This window comes from Dasypus novemcinctus, chromosome 26 (genome assembly GCF_030445035.2).
Source record: "Dasypus novemcinctus isolate mDasNov1 chromosome 26, mDasNov1.1.hap2, whole genome shotgun sequence".
NCBI classification, from domain to species: Eukaryota; Metazoa; Chordata; class Mammalia; order Cingulata; family Dasypodidae; genus Dasypus; species Dasypus novemcinctus.
In genome coordinates, this window is record NC_080698.1 from 25116581 (window position 1) to 25134342 (window position 17762).

The following is a 17762-nucleotide window of genomic DNA, read 5'->3' on the forward strand; positions in this document are numbered from 1 at the left end:
AAATTTGGAACCAGCCCAAGTGTCCATCAACCAATAAATGGATAAACAAAATGTGGTATATACACAATGGAATACTATTTAGCTGTACGAAGAAATGAAATTGGGATATATATAACATGGATGAACCTTGATGATATTATGCTGAGTGAAACAAGCCAGACACAAAAGGACAAATATTGTATGGTATCACTAATATGAACTAAATATAATGAGTAAACTCACAGAGGTAAACTCTGGGAGACAGAATATGAATTGAGAATGGGGGCTGATGTTTAATGTATGTAGAGTTTTTAGTAAGTTTTACTGGAAAAGTATGGAAATGAACAGAGTTGATGGTATTGCATTTTATAATAGTATACTGCTTCTCAGCCTTTTGGCTAAGATCAAGTGTAGCATATAACAGTATAACTAACAAGGCTGATTTAGAAACATGATTGTGACTGAAAGAGATAGTCTATGGACTTAAATGTCAAGTGAAAGGAAGCTAAAGGATAATCTAGGGACTGTGTAACAGTGATTTCAGTGGTGGATGAAGACTGTGGTTAGTATAAATGTAAGAATTTTCTGATTTTATAAAATTTAATATGGTAATACACAGGAAAATAACTAATGGGACTTATTGGCATGGTTAACAGTAATACTTGTGCAGCAATGGCAAAGAAACTGTATCAATTCTAAGGGACAACAATAGAGATGTATAAAGAGGTATGGGATTTTTCCTTTTGGAGTAAGGGAAATGTTCTAAAACCATAACAGCAAACTCTGTGATGAAAATGAGAGCCACTTAGTGTACACTTTGAATGGTTTGAACAAGGCATGGGACTGTAAAATACAGTGAATCCTATGGTGAAAGATGGACTGTTCTTTCATAGTTTATAACAAATGTTTCACAAATGTAAGGTGTTGGTAGTGGGGTGATGTATGGGAGTCCTGTACAATGATATGCCTGTTTGTTTTATAAGTTCTCAACTTTTATGGTACATTTATTGTTTATGTATGTTCATGTATGAATGATATACTTCAGTAAATACTTTTTTAATGGAAAAAAAAAATGAGGGCAGTACAGAAAAAAACCGTGTTATCGTATAACCAGGAGAATGAAGTTGTGCTCAGAAGCAAATGGATAGTCAGCCTTGAAACAGATAAGGATGTGTAAGGGAACACATGATATAGCAACAGGGAGATCAATGGCCACTAAAAATATGATGATGTTTATTCTCACTAATAATAAAAAAAAACGCATTGTCAGGGGAAGGATGAAGAGATTGAGAAGTTACTACTAAGGGACAGGATTTTGTTGCATTCATTTGTTTGTTTTTTGGGGTTTTTTTCTTTTTTCTTTTGGTGTTATGAAAATGTTCTAATATAAAATGAAGTGACTAATGCACAATTGTGTGATTGTAATAAATGCCATTGATGATACACTTTAGATAAATTGTATGGTTTATGAATTTAAAAAAAGGGTGGGTCGGGGCAATATACACCAAATGTAAAATATAGACTATAGTTAGTAATAATATTTTGATGATGCTCTTTTATAATTTGTAACAAATGTTTCACAACAATGCTAGGTGTTGGTAGTCAGGTGATGTATGGGAGCCCTGTATGATGTTATGCATGTTTGTTTGTAAGTTCATAACTTTTACTATATACTTATCGTTTATGTGTGTTCTTGCATGAATGATATATTTCAACAATCTTTTTAATTTAAAAAAATGCAGGGAAACAGATGTGGGCTCCCGTCTACCATACAGGAGGTCCAGGGTTCAATGCCCAGGGCCTCCTGGTGAGGGCATGCTGGCCCACGCAGTGAGCAAGCCCATGCAGAGTGCCAGCCCACAAGGTCTGCTGGCCCACACAGGAGTGCCAGGCCAACGTGAAGAGCTGGCACCGCAAGATGATGCAGCAGGGAAGCGGATCTGGCTCAACTACAGAGCATCCACCTACCATACAGGAGGTCCAGGGTTCAATCCCAGGGCCTCCTGACCTGTGTGGTGAGCTGGCCCATACACGGTGCTGATGCGCACAAGGAATGCTGTGCCATGCAGAGGTGTCCCCCACGTAGGGGCAAGGAGTGCACCCCGCATGGAGAGCCTCCCTGCGCAAAAAAAGCACAGCCTGCCGAGGAGTGGCGCTGTACACATGGAGAGCTGATGCAGCAAGATGACACAACAAAAAAAGACCGATTCCTGGTGCCGCTGACAAAGAAAGCAAGCAGACACAGAAGAACACACAGTGAACAGACACAAGAAAGCAGACAATGGGGTGGGGGGAAAGAGGGGATAAATAAATAATAAATCTTTAAAAAAAAAAAAAAGGATGATGCAGCAAGAGACACAGAAGAGAGAAATAAGAAGACGTAGCAGAACAGGGAGATGAGGTGGTGCAAGAGAGAAATCGCCTCTCTCCCACTCCGGAAGGTCCTAGGATCAGTTCCCGGAGCCGCCTAATGAGAATACAAGCAGACACAGAACACACAGCAAGTGGACAGCAGACAATGGGGGGAATGAGGGGGGAGAGAAATAAACAAAAATAAATCTAAAAACATCAGGATTATTTTTCTTTGCTCAGGCTGCCTAAGAGTATGGAGAGAACAGTCCCTCTCAAACTTTGTAAACTGAGAGAAGTGTAAAATAAATGGCACAGTATTTCTAAAGGCCAATATGGCAACAGTGATCACACTGTAATGTACTTGCCTTTGCAAAATTCAATTTCTTAGATTTTTCTCTAATGAAATAACAATGAGACAAAGATGCATTGTAAAAGAACAAATTAACAAAAAATAATTAAGAAATTTTTTTAAAAGTAAGTTAAAAACAGGGATGCTCATAATGAGGAAAAAAATAATTTTCCATCAGTAGATGATAAATGAGGCACATTCAAAATAGTGAAATATTAGGAGATCCTTAAAAAAGACAATTAGAAGCTCCAAAGAGCTCCACTGATTCACACTCAGTGTCTGGTATATGGCAGTTACTGAACGTATTAACTGAATGACCAGCAATTTGTATGGTGGCATGAAAAGATATTCACAATGCAATGAATGTACCATACGAATGAAAGTTGTTGTTGATGTGGGAAGAGTTCGGGGTGTGGGGAGTGGGATATATGGTAACCTCTTATGTTTTTTAATGTAACATTTTGTGTAATCTACGCATCTTTAAAAATATTTTTTTAATTTAAAAAATTTAAAAAAAGAAAAGATATTCACATTACACTGTGAAGAAAAAAACTACTTAGAAAAACAACAGTAAAATATATCCACAGACATATGTTTAAAGGTGAATATGCTTGTATCTTTGGATACAAGTGCCCTTGAAGGATGTCCCTGAAAGTGATAACAGCAATTGCTCCTAGAGAAAGGACACTGGTGGTCAGGAGTTCTACAGAAGGAAGTTTTTTTCTTCTTTTAAACCATAATCCACTTTTTAGTATTTAAAAATTTTTCTATATACCCATAGAACTTTGTTTAGTAACTTTTCTTGTTTGTTTTTTGTTTAGTTTTTAAAGTGCCTATAAATGAATAAAAAAGTCTGGAATGATATATACTAAAATCTTAAAATGATTTTTTTTGGATGAATTTTGTGTTTAAGAGTGTGTTTATGTATTTTGTTTTTTGTTTGTTTTTAGGGGGAGACACAAATACCTTTCACTTTCTTGGTTTATTTTTATGCTTAAAAACAACCTACTATTACATAGAAAAGGATGACATTTTCTTTTTCAATTACAATATTTTAAAGCACATTAGTCAATGAATATTTAAAGAAGCAAACAATCTGTCTACTGCATTTAAAACGACCAGGAACTGTAAATATTTGGTCAAGATAAAAAGTTTCATCCAAAAATGCTACAGTTGCTCCTAGTTGCTAGTGGGGGTGGGGACCGCAGGAGAAATTACTCCTTTAACTATTCAAATCAAAGGTTTCCAAAAGCCAATTTCATTACACTAGGATAGCATTTGTTCTTGTTAACACAAGAGATATTTACACAGAATACCCAATAATGTAGCAGGCATGCGCTGGTGTCAGGGTCATTACAAAAATAAAAATATATGATCTGCTCTTCAAAATTCTAATTAGTGGGGGAGAAAAACCCAAAAAGAATCACAAAAACTAAAAGGATGGCAAAACAATGTGTGAAGTTTTAACTTAACAGGGCATATGGCCACTAAGCACATGAATCACATTCAGCATCATTAGTCATCATTAGTCATCAGGGCAATGCAAACCAAAAAAAAATCTCAATGAGATACCATGTCACACCCACTAGGATAGCTGTAATCAAAAAGACACACAATAGTACATACTGGATAAGATACAGGGAAACTGACTGTGGAAATTAAAAAGGCATGGCCACTTTGGCAAGAATTTTGGCAATTCCTCAAAAAGCTAAACAGGGTTACCACATAACTCAGCAATTTTACTCTCAAGTTTCTACCTAGGAAAAATAAAAACCTTTCTCCATGCAAAAACTTGTTCCAAATATTAATAGCAGTAGTACTCATAAAAGTAAAAAGTATATTAACTCAAATGTCCATCAGCTAATGAATGGATAAGTAACATGTAGTATATCTTCTATACAATGGAAGATCACTTGGCCACAAAAGAGAATGACATTCTGATACATGCTACAACATGGATGAACCTTATAGTAAGTGAAAGAAGCTATTCATGAAAGGCTACATGCTGTGCATTTCCATTTATATGAAATGTGCAGAAAATGCAAATCCAAAGAAACATAATGTAGACTGATGGCTGCCAGGAGGTGAAGAAAGGAATGGCGACCTGCTCAAATGGGTAGCTTCTTTTTGGCATGATGAAAATGTTCTATAATTAGTGATGATTGCATAACATTGTGACTATATTAAAAAATCACAATTTTAAAACTGTATGCTTAAAAATTGTGAATTTCACCACAATTAGAGGGTAGAGGGGCATAAAAGAAAGCATTCTAGAAATGCAGAGAAGGGATTTGTTCTGAGGCAAGGAAGGAAAGGTTCCACATTTGAGGTGAGGGATGGACAAGAGTCCTCCAAGCATAAGAAAGAAGAGCAATTCTGCAATATTAACTTGTGTGCAGAAACATCCATGTATGCATGAAAGGCCAAGTGTAGCAGCTTGATATGGTTATGAATTCCAAAAATAGATATTGGATTATATTTGTAATCTGATCTGTACCTGGGCCTGATTGAGTTATGATTAAGGCTTTAATTGGGCCACATCATTAGAGCACTGAGTCCCCACCCCTTGGTGGGTGGTGATTCACAGATAAAAACTGGAGCCCTGGGGAAAGAGACAGAGCCATTTGCCTGATAGTCTACAGCTGACCTTGTGGATGGAGGCAAAGCCTAGAGGGCATCATAGTCTACAGGTGACCTTGTGGAAGAACCAGAGGAGCTGAGCCCAGAGGAACCCAGAAAGCCTGAACCCTCACAGACGTCAGCAGCCATCTTGTTCCAACACGTGGAAATACACTTTGGTGAGGGAAGTAACTTATGCTTTATGGCCTGGTACCGGTAAGCACCTACCCCAAATAAATACCCTTTATAACGCCCAGCAGATTGCTGGTGTTTTGCATCAGCACCCTTTTGGCTGACTAATAAACCAAGTGAGTAATTAATTCATCATGGCAGGAGAAGCCTGTTCTTATACATAAGGTCTGTAGTGTAGATTGTTTCAAAGCAGCCCAACTTTATATGCAAGGGAAAAGCACTCCATAAGAAAGCCCTCTCCAAAAATACAATGATCATTATTTGGATATCCTCCATGCCCCTATTTTCATGACTGTATCTACTTAATCAAACACTTTCTGAAATTTGCAAAATGTATCAATATCAAGTTCTTTTAAGTTTTAGGAAAGTCATTTGGGAAGGACCACTGGATAGAAAGTTAATTCTTCTGTCGTCTTAACAATGCTTGGTCATCAGCAGAATACCAAATGGCCAGGAAGAAATGGGGACAAGAGGAAAAACCACAAATTTGTGTAGGTAGGATGACTTGTAAATTGGCTTTGCAGAAATACCATAACTATTTTTAATAGATTATTTTCTCAGCCCACAGCCCCTAAAAGTGATTTGCAAAGCAACACAAGGATTTAGCAAATAATTTTGTCTAACAGCTAGTCATAGCTATTAATTTTGTCAAATTCAAGGCTCAATTAATCTTAACCCAACAGTAGATTCAGGATTCACTTGCTTACATCTTTCCCCATAAAACAGAATACTTATAACCACTTGCTCACTTCTGTCTTAAGACTCTAAACTAGGGGTCTGACAAAATTCTTCACCAGAGAATCAGAGAGTATATATTTTTAGGCTTTGCAAGCCACAAAGATCTCTGTCACATATTCTTCATTTATTGTTACTTTTTTACAACTCTAATATGGGAAGTGGATGGGGCATAAGCGGTTGAGCTCCCACCTACCACATAGGAGGTCCTGGGTTCAGTTTCCGGTGCCTCCTGAAGATGATGAACAAGACAGTGAGCTGACACAGGATGATGCAACAAAGAGACACAAGGAGGAAAACACAATGAGAGGGAAGCAGATGTGGCTCAAGCAATTGGGCTTCTATCTACCGTATGGGAGGACCGGGTTCAATCCCCAAGGCCTCCTGGTAAAGGCATGCTAGGCCCAGGTGGCAAGCCAGGCCTGTGCAGGGAGCAACACAGCAAGATAGTGATGCAACAAAAGAGAGACACAGGGGAGAGTCAAGGCAAGACACGACAGAAACCAGGGACTGAGGTGGCACAAGCAATAGGGTACCTCTTTCCCACATCAGAGGTCTCCAGGATTGAATCCCGGTGACACCTAGAGGAGAAAATGAGAAGACGAAAAGAAACAGACACAGAAGATCACACAGCAAATGGACACAGAAAGCAAAACAGTGGCGAGGGGTGCGGTGAGGGAAAACAAAACAAAACACAAATCACAATGAGATACACAATAAGCAGGGAGCAGAGGTGGCACAAGTAATTAGGCACCTCCCTCCCACATGGGAGATCTAGGGTTCCATTCTGGTGCCTCCTAAAACAAACGAGCACACAATGAAGAGACACAGAGAGCAGACAGTGAGCGCAAACAATGAGGGTGGGGTTGGGGAGAAGAAATAAATAAATCTTAAAAAAAAATACAAAAACATTAAAGACCATTCTTAGGGAAGCAGATATGGCTCAAGCAATTGGCCTCCCATCTACCATATGAGAGGTCCAGGAGCGGATTCCTGGGGCCTCCTGGTAAAGGCGAGCTGGACCACAAGGAGGGTTGGCCCGAGCAAAGAGTTAGCCTATGCAGAGTGCTGGCCCACACGGCATGCTGGCCTGAGTGGAGTGCTTACCCACACAGGAGTGCTGGCACCAAGCAGACACAGAAGCACACACAGTGAATGGACACAGAGAGCAGACAACAAGGGCGGGTGAGGGGGAGGAGGACATATTAATAAATCTTAAAAAAAAAAAAAAAAAAAGACCATTCTTAACTCCTGGGCCATACAAAAACAGGTTACAGTTTGCTGATGCCCCTCTCAACAAAGAAGTACAAAAGATTAGCCATACTGATCAAAGACCTGCAGATATATGCACACTATTTTTCAGGTATTTGAAAAGTCATTTTATCTGCAGACAGAGGTAATCAAGAGTAAGATGAGAGATGATTGAAATGAGGAACTCTATTCTTACCTAATGACTGGAAGAAAACTGAGTAACGACATTCATAGAGTGAAAAGAGATACTGCCGAACCGCTGGAAGACTATGTAACACTTCAAGAATCTCTGCTCCTTTAATAACCTAGGAATTAAAAAAAATAAAAAACCATACAATTTAATTATTATTGTGTATTTACATTAGAAAAGCATGGGATAATCTTTAAATATGCATATTTAAGGTTCAGGCATTACCTTTTCCCTGAGATCTGGTCTTTCTAAGGCAATCATGCTGACATAGACAGTATAAGTCACAAAGGTTTTATAATCCATGAGTTCATAGGATGTAAATGTGGAAACAGTGTCAAGAAAGAGTTCAGCAGCCTGTTTGAAATCACGAATAGCCACACAATAAAGACCTTGATACACTTTTAAGCGGTTTCTCCTGTCCCAGTCTCCTCCTTCCTCTATTAAACTGTAAAATAAAAAACATTAAGATCATAATCTGGAAAAAGACAGTGCTTAAAGTTTCATGTTATTTTCAAAAAGAAAGCAACATTAAACGACTTGGACCAAAAGGAAATGTTTCACCAAGTATTTAAATAAAGTATTTTACTAAGTACGTACGTCAATTATGTAAACAAATTCACTAGTTATAATCAAAATAAGATAGGCAAATTTCTTATCAATCTCTCATTTATAGCATCATTATTTAAAAGGAACACATGATCATTGCTAAAAAGTACCTTTTGGCCTTTTCTGTATTTCGTGTGATAAGATCATTATCCATATAAAATAAACCAATCCTGAGGAGATAGAACACAATATCCAGTCGGTGACCCAAGGCCACGGTTTTGTCATATGTCTTGCGAAAGGCTGTCAGGGCTCCCTCCTAGCAAAAGAACCAAGGCAACAGGTGAGAAAAGTTTAAAAGTTTCAAAACCTTAAGCTATCTGGGGTTTTCTTCAAAAGGGGGGAATGGGTAGAAATAGAAATGAAACAAGATGGCCATGCATTGATAATTGTTGAAGCTGGGTTGTAAATACACAGGGGTTCATTATACTACTTACACTACTCTTTCTACTTGTGTAGAGGAAAGTATTAAAAACATGATACAGAGGGGAAGCGAATGTGGCTCAACCAGTTGGGCATTTGCCTACCACATGGGAGATCCCAAGTTTGAGTCTTGGTGTCTCCTAAAGATGAGCAGATACCCACAACCCACTGCAACAAGCTAGATGCCCACACCCTGCCACAATGAGTTAGATGCCTAAGCAAAGAGATGCCACAAGTCAGAAAATGATGCAGCCTGTGGGGAACGAATGTGTCTCAGGCAGTTGGTCCGGAGTTTGGTTCCACTGCCTCCTGGAGAAGGCAAGCAAACAATGAGCAGACAGACAAGAGAACCATCTGGTGGAGGGGGTGGGGATAAATAAACAAACAAACAAACATGATACTGAGCAAAAGCAGGTTCTTGCCCAGTGTACTGCAAAGACCAACTCCTGAGATACAGTTTCAAAGAAAGTTTTATTTGCTAGAGCATAGAAAGGAGCTCAGAGAGCCTAAGGGCCAAAAAGTCTGTCTCCCAGTACTGCAATGATTCTGAAAGTTTCGCAGTATCCAGTTTAGCAGGTTTACGCTAATGAGCCCAGGCGGGGCTGGCTCAGGTTCAAGGTATCTGGTGATGGGGGTCAGTTACAAGGTTTTGTTTTTTTTTTAATAGATTTCAAACTATTAAAAAAAAAATAGTTGAGGGTGCAGTGGTAACCATCTCAATAGAAATGTCCATATACAAGGGTAAGGCCAGTCTGGAATAATCATCACAATAGCAGTCTCAGAAATAAACACATACAAAGGGTGAGATCAGTCTAGCCAGTTTCAATAATTTCACATATTAATTTTTTCCTATTTTATAATATGCTAGAAAATAAAATGGCATCTGCATAATGATTCATTAATCATAATCATTTGTTAATTCTTAACTCTCAGTTACAAACCCATCAGATATGCTAAGCATATACTTAAAAACAATACAAAAAAATTCCTAACTTATTCAATTAAGTATTCTTTGTTCCATATATTGAATGTCTTCCCCTTTAATAATTAGAAAACACTATTTCAAAATAACTTTACTCTAAGTTATCAATCGTATCATTTAAACGGTAACAGAATTTTTTTTATTTTAGTCACTATTAGAAAATAATCAGGGAAGCAGATGTGGCTCAAGCAACTAAGCTCCTGCCTACCACATGGGTGGTCCCAGGTTCAGTTTCTGGTGCCTCCTGGAGAAGAAAAGCAAGATAGCAAGCTGGCTCAACAGGATGGCATGGCAAGCTGATGCAACAAGATGACACAACAGGGAGATACAAAGAGGAAACACAATGAGAGGCACAACAAAGCAAGGAATGGTGATGGCTCAATGATTAAGCCCCTCTCTCCCACATAGGTGGTCCAGGTTTGATTCCCTGTGCCTCCTAAAGGGAAGACGAGCAAATATAGACAGCACACAGAGAATGGACACAGAAGAGCAGACAGCAAACACAAATAACTAGGGGATGGGGGGATAAAGAAATCTCTTTCAAAAAAAAGAAAATTATTTAAATATACAATTCTATCTCAAGGAGCTGTGGAATAAATTATTTCTACAGTCTTAGTAAAAGACAAATCTAATAAAATCAATCGTTTTTATGTGTCACTTTTTAGTACGTGCCTAGCTTTGTTTTATATATTAAGCTATGCCTAAGTTTATTAAAGGGACTAGTAAGACAGCAACAAAAGCACTTAGCACTCAGAACTTGGTTTCTAAATACTACCCCCCAATAAAAGGAACCAAGGTTCCAAAGACAAAATGCATGATTGCAGTTTTGGAGAGCAAAAACAACAGGTGAGCCTATGACATCTTGTTGTACCAGAAAATAAAGTGAGCTAATGGGATTTATGTCCAGAGGACAAAGGAGCTGTCTTAAAGGAGGTTCCACTAACACATCTGTAACAGAGCACCATAAAGTACACAAAATATAAAAAGCAAAAGAATAGTATGAAAAATAAAAGTTCTTCCTTTTACAAGAGTGTTATTTAATAAACAGAATATAATATTAGAACACGCCCATTTTACAATCTCCCCCTCCAAAGTGTGGGCTCGAGCATGTCCTTGTCAAAATTCTTCAGGCACCTCTCTGCCTGGAGGATGCCCATACTCACATACATCGCAAGTGCGTACTCTTGCTTCTTCTCATTTCTCAATAAATCCTTTTACTTGCCTAAAATAAAGCTGAAAAGCCCGCCAAGACCTTGGTCACGAAGTCCTGTTTTAAACTCCCCACTGGTTCCCTGAAAACTAACGGGTGAAGAGAGAAAGACAGAACAGCAAACAGCTGAGATTCCTCACTAATATGGGGAAGGAGGAGGATGAAAGGCCTTAAAAAGATCTACCCCAGGGCCCCACACTGCATCTCAGCTGGGAGGAGGTCCGCACTCACATGTCAAGTGTATACTCACTTTTTCTCGTTTCTCAAACCCTTTTACTTGCCTCATTAAAAATTATAATAATTTTAAAAATAAAGTTTTTCAAGGCCTGAGTCAAAAACTATAAGCTTTTCCTTCACATATAACATATTAGTATATCATCTTTAAAACAAACAATGTGGGAAGATGGTAGAGTAGGAAGCTCCAGGAATCAGTCCCTCCATCAAAACAACTATTGAACTGGCACAAACTATCTGAATCAACCACTTTGAAACTCTGGAGACCAGGGGAACACTGTGCAGCATCCAGGGAGAAGGGGAAGGAAAAGACTGGTAAACTGCAACAAAGACCAGTGAGTTTCACCTTCCCAGAAGTGGCTACCATTCCCCTTCCCGTAGCCTTGTGGGAGCAGCATTAGCCCTCCAAACTCCAGGGATGTGCAGTCTGATCCCACAGCTCTACCTTTCTTTCATCAGCCACTTCAGATGGCTGGAGGCCTGCTCTGAAGGCAGCCATTGTTCCAACCCCAGCCCCCCTCACCCCCCAGGGCAGCAGAGGAATCTTAAAAACAGTAGTTTCTCAAAGATATAGAAAACAGTTAAAGAGCTGCATTAACTAGGCAAGTGATGAATCAAGAAAATGCAGCTTCAAAAGCTGCACAGAAGATGGTCCCGGTGCCCTTGCTTGCCCCTCCTCTACCCCTCCAAAACAAAGGGTGAAACCACCTTATGCTCCCACTGTGGGTCCCTAGCCTGGATCCGGGGCAGCGCAGAGTGGCGCCTTTGTATACCCTGTGCTGCATTTATGTCAGTGCCAATCTGTCTGGAAACAGGGGAGACTGAGCCAGGGAATGTGTCTCAGGCTTGCCCTCCCAGAGTTTGGCCTGAGGGCAGAGAAGCTGCTTGCAGACAGCTGGGACACTGTGAGAAGTAATTAAGTTGAAATAGCCCCAGGGCAAAGAACTACCTGCACATTAAATTATTCTAAAGAAGACACAGGAGGGAGAAAAGGTCTTTTCCAAAGGGAATAGAGGGGGTTTTCATTCAAACTCCTATGGACTATAAAAAGGGAATTCCTGGGGCCTCTAGAGAACAGGCCCAGAAGAAGAAGCAGTCTCTCCAGCTCAGGCTCAGATAAAACACAGGACCCTGTAATTACCATTTGCCTTGGGCTGATCTGCTTGATTTGAGAGCTAAGCTCTAAAGAAGACCACCAGCCAAAGCAGAGCCAATTTGCAAAAAGAATGAAAAGAGTTTTTTGCCTTGATTTGTTTTGATTAGAAAATCCCTTGTCATTATCAGTAGATGATTACAAATTTAAGGGACAGCCTACAGACTAAATCCTAGGACTTATACTTTAAAATATTAAAATGCACTGTGTGCAACAAATGACTGTAAGACAAACAGGACATGATGACCCATACAAAGAAATATGATAAAAATCCGGAAACTATCAATGAAGAAGACCATATTATAAACTTATTGGACAGAGACTTTAAAATGACCCTCAATATGATCAAGGAGCTGAAGGAAATCATGGAGAAAAAACTAAAGAATATGAGGAAAACAATGAATGAACAATATGGGAATCTCTCCAGAGAAATACTGGAGTTGAAAAACACAATAACTGAAATGAAAAATTCCCTAGATGATTTCAACAGTAGACTGGAGGTGGCAGAAGAAAGAATCCATGATCTCAAAAACACATGAAATGATTCTGGCTGAGGAGAAGATAAAGAATAAGAAGAAATTAAGAGACCTGTGAGACAACATCAAACATACCAATATATGCATTGTGGGAATCCCAGAAGGAGAACAAAAGCAGAAAGGGCAAAAAAAAAAAAAAAAAAAAAAATTCAAAGAAATAATGACAGAATTTAACAAATTTAACAAAAGACATGAATAAGTACATTCAAAAAGCCCAATAAACCCCAAAAAGGATAAATTCAAGGAGAACCACACCCAAACATAGTGACCAAACATAGTGACCAAAATGTCCAATGCCAAGAACTAGGAGAGAGTTCTGAAAGTTGCCTAAGAAAAGCAACAAGTGTGTCCAGGGGAATACACTGGGGATTATATGCAGATTTCTCATGAGAAACCACGGATGCAAGAAGGCAGTGGGTTGAAATACCTAAAGTGCTGAAAGAAAACAACGTCCAACCAAGAATTTTAAATCCAGCAGAGACTTTCTTCCAAAATTATGGGAGAGATTAAGACATTCCCAGATAAAAGCTGAGGGAGTCTGTCACCACTAGACCTGCCCTAAAAGCACTGCTAGAGGAAGACCTTCAGATTGAAAGATAAGGATAACAGACAGTGGGTCAAAGTAGTGTAACGAAATTAAAGACCTCTGGTAAAGGTAACCAGGTGAGTAATTATAAATGCCAATACTATTACATTATTTATGTAACTCCACTTCTAGCTTCATACAGATGCTAAAATGCAAATGCATAAAAAGCTTGATAAATTGATGGTTTTGAACATTCAATGTACAAATATATAATTTGTAACAAGTAAAGAAAGGGGGGAACGATGGGGTATAGGAACATTATATGTATATGTTGTTGAAGACAAGTTGGTATCAAATTATATGATTTTTATATATTTAGGATGTTAAATGTTAACCCTGTGGTAACCACCACATGAAAAATATATCCAGAAAGAAATGAGAAGGATATTAAATGGTACAACAAGCCAAATAATTACGAAAGTAGGCATTAACAGAAGAACTGAGGATCAAAAAAGTATAAGACTTACAAACACAATATAGTAATATGGCAAAAGAAAGGTCCTGCATTATCAGGAGTTACTTTAAATGTAAACAGATTAAACACCTAGTAGAAAAGCTGAGACTGGCAGAATGGATAAAAAGCAGGACCCAAATGTATGTTGTTTACAAGAGATTCAACTTAAATTCAAGGACATAAGTAGGCTGGAAATGAAAGGATGGAAAAATATATATACCAGGCAAGCAGTAACCAAAAGAAAGCTAGAATAGCTACACTAATATCAGATGAAATACCTTTAAGTCAAGAACTACTGAGGAAGAGGGTCATTATATACTGATAAAAGGGTCAATTCTACAATAAGACATAATTATAACTATATATGCACCGAACAACAGAGTCCCAAAATATATGAAGCAAATATTAACAGATTTGAAGCGAGAAATAAGACAGTTTTACATTAATAGTAAGAGATTTCAATACACCACTTTCAATAAAAATAGAACATGTGGAAATATCAATAAGGAAATAGAAGACTTGAATGATACTCTAACCCAGCTAGACCAAACAGATATACATAGAACACTTCATCTGACTGTGGCAGAATACACGTTCTTCTTAAGTGCACATGAACCATTCTCCAGAACAGACCATATAGTAGGTCACAAAACAAGTACGAATAAGTTAAAAAATACTGAAATCCTACAATGTATCTTCTCTGCTCACTATGAGATGTAGCTAGAAATCAAGACAGGGAGATATGGACAATTCACAAGTAAGTGGAAATTAAACAGTGTAGTCTTAACCTATGGGTCAAAGAAGAAATCACAAGGGAAATTAAGAAATATTGAGGCAGATGAAAATGTAAAACATAACATACCATAACTTATGGGATAGAGTAGAGGCAGCACTGAGAGGAAAATTTATAGTTCTATATGCTTACATTAAAAAAGGAGGAAATTGTGGGAAGATGGCAGAATGGGAAGCTCTGGGACTTTGACCTTGCACTGGAAAGACCGCTCAATAGGCAGAAGCTGTCTCAGACAATTGTGTTTGAAGCTCTGGGGGCCAGGAAGTGCTATGCAGTGTCCAGGGAGGATAGGAGGAAGAGGTTGAAGATTACAGTGGGAAACAATGAGTTGCTCTCGCCACACAGCAGCTGCCAGCACCCATCCCCCATGCTCATGACAGGTCGCCATGGGGTCCTGCCTCCAGCAGGCTTACTGCTGACAGAGGGGAACATGGAGGTCCTCTTCCCCGGGACCAGAGATGGGCACAGCAGATCACTGATCACTGCTTTTGACTGGCAACTTCAGATCTCTGCAGGCCAACTTAAGTAGACTCTAGGGGCAGCTGTTGTTTTGGCCTTCCCTTGACAAGGGTAGCAGCAAGAAAGACTTGGAGATGCTGCACTTCCTCTGGGCTCCGGGGGAAGAGTCACTGGGTCACTGCATTTGCTGAACAGACCAGCTGTGTTTGGCTGCAGGGGTCTCTTGATATCTTTCCTAATTTCCTCCAAAGGGCACTTTGGAGCTGGTCTGTGCCCCCATCGTAGATCCCTGGTCTTGTTTCAGCTGGGAAAGGTGGACTTGATAAAGTTCTCTCTGTTGTACCCCTCTTCCCAGAATTTGTCCTCTAAGCCAAAGCAGCTTGAGACAATGAAAGGAGTATAAGAAACTATAGAGGTAGACAGACTGGGGCAAAGACTTGCTGGCTTCAAAAACCCAGGAGAGGAAGGCCTGTCTCCCGGGAAACGGAGGTGACAACTAAGTTCCAGTAAACAGGGACACTCCAAAACAACTAACAAGCAAAAGCCCAGGATAAGACACAGGCCCAGAAAAACAGAGAAAATCCTGCACACTGCATTCACCAAAGGCAGACCTTCCTGATAAGAGGGCTGAAGCTTAAAAAAACTTCTGTCTTATCACCAGCTAGATATAAACACAAGAAACAGACATCTCAGGGAACAAACCCCAGGGTTAACATTGTCAAATATTAAAATGTATAATGTACAAAAAAAAAGAGTACAAGACAAATAGAAAATGATGGCACATCCAAAGGAAGAGGATTAAAATCCAGAAAACACCAACAAAGAAGACGAGAATATAGACATACCAAAAAAACCTCTAAAAAAATGATCTTAGAAATGCTCAAGGAGATGAAGGAAAATACAGAGAAAGAACTAAAGGATATCAGGAGAGTAATGAATGAGCAATATAAGAATCCTGGTAAAAGACAGAAATTTTACAAAGGAACAAAACACAACAACTGGAGTCGAAGATCACAAATAACTGAAATGAGAAATGTCCAGGAGGGTTTCAGATTGCAGTTGGCAGAAGAAATAGTCAATGAACTTGAAGACAATACACTTGAAATCAATGAGTGAGGCTCTAGAGCAGAGAGAAAAGAGTTATAAAAAACGTAAATAGCCCAAGACATTTCTGGGACACCATCAAGCGTACCAATATATACATTATGGGTATCCCAGGAGGAGAAGAAAAAGAGAAAGGGACAAAAAGAATACTGAAAGAAATAAAGACGGAGAACTTTCAAAACTTAGCAAAAGACGTGAATAGGCACATTCAAGAAGCCCAGAGAACACCAAACAGGATAAACATGAAAAATATACCCTGTCATTCAGTGACCATACTACCAAATGCAACAAGAAAAAAGTTCTGAAAGCTGCAAGACAAAACCAACATGTTATGTGCAAGAGAGTCCCAATTAAATTAAGCACTGATTTCTTATCAGAAACCATGGAGGCAAGGAGGCAATGCATTCAAATGCTTAACAGTGCTGAAAGAAAACAACTGCCAACCAAAAATTTTATATCTGGCAAGGCTTTCTTTCAAAAATGAGGGAGTGGGGAAGAGGATGTAGCTCAAGTGACAAGACCTCTGCCTACCCTATGGGAGGACCCAGGTTCAATCCCTGGGGCCTTCTAGTAAAAAAGAAAAGAAAGCATGCATGCGCAGCGAGCCAGTGCCCACGTGGTGAGCCAAGCACCCATGTGGTGAGCCGAGTGCCCGTGCAGCAAACCGAGTGCTGGCGCGGTAAGCTGAGTGCCAGCATGGTGAGCCAAATGCCTGCACGAGTGCCCACGCAGTGAGCCGAGTACCCGCACAGTAAGCCGAGTGCCCTCACAATGAGCCAGTGCACAAACAAGTGAGTCATGGAGCAAGATGATGACGCAACAAAAGAGAGATGAAGGGGAGAGTCCAAGTGAAGCATAAAAGAGACCAGGAATTGAGCTACCGCAATTGACAAGGAACCTCTCTCCACAACAGAGGTCCCCAGGATCAAATCCCGGTGAATCCTAGAGGAAAAAGATGAGAAGAGAAGGCAAAGAGAGAAATAGATAAAGAAGATCAGACAGCATATGGACACAGACAGCAAAAACAGCAGGGTGGGGGAGGGGAAGGGGAGGAGAGAAAAAAATAAGGGAGCGATTAAGACATTCTCAGATAAACAAAAGCTGAAAGAGTTTATTACCACTAGACCTGTCCTACAAATAATGCTAAGGGGAGTTCTTCAGACTAAAGAGAAGGACACTAGACAGAGGTTCAAAGTGGCATAAAAATTAAAAACTTGCAGTAAAAATAACCATTTTGGTCATCATAAATGCTAGTATTTTTGTAGTATATTATCTGGAATGTAATTCCACTTCTTACTTGCTACAGGTGCTAAAAAACAAACACATAAAAAGTAATGACAAAATCTATGGTTTTGGACATAAAATGTACAAAATCTGAGTGGTAACAACAACAGAAAAGTGGGGGGACAAAGGAGTTTGAGAAAAGTATATGTGCACGCTATTGAATTTAAGTTGGTACCAAACCAAAAACGACTGCTAAATATTTAGGATGTTAAAATTTAACGCCATGGTAACCACAAGGAGAATAGATGGAAAAATATATCAAATAGAAAAGTAA

The 17762-nt window shown here is 39.2% G+C and overlaps 1 protein-coding gene across 1 annotated transcript in view; it reads right to left on the bottom strand.

Moving 5' to 3' along the window:
- Positions 1-17762, bottom strand: part of PSMD6 (proteasome 26S subunit, non-ATPase 6) — a 45612-nt gene that overhangs the window by 14952 nt on the left and 12898 nt on the right. The window contains exons 3-5 of the mRNA XM_004482460.5: positions 8384-8529; positions 7893-8112; positions 7674-7782 (exon numbers count right to left, since the gene is read on the bottom strand). Of these exons, the coding sequence (XP_004482517.1) occupies positions 7674-7782; positions 7893-8112; positions 8384-8529 (475 nt within the window). The remainder of the gene's footprint in view (positions 1-7673; positions 7783-7892; positions 8113-8383; positions 8530-17762) is intronic.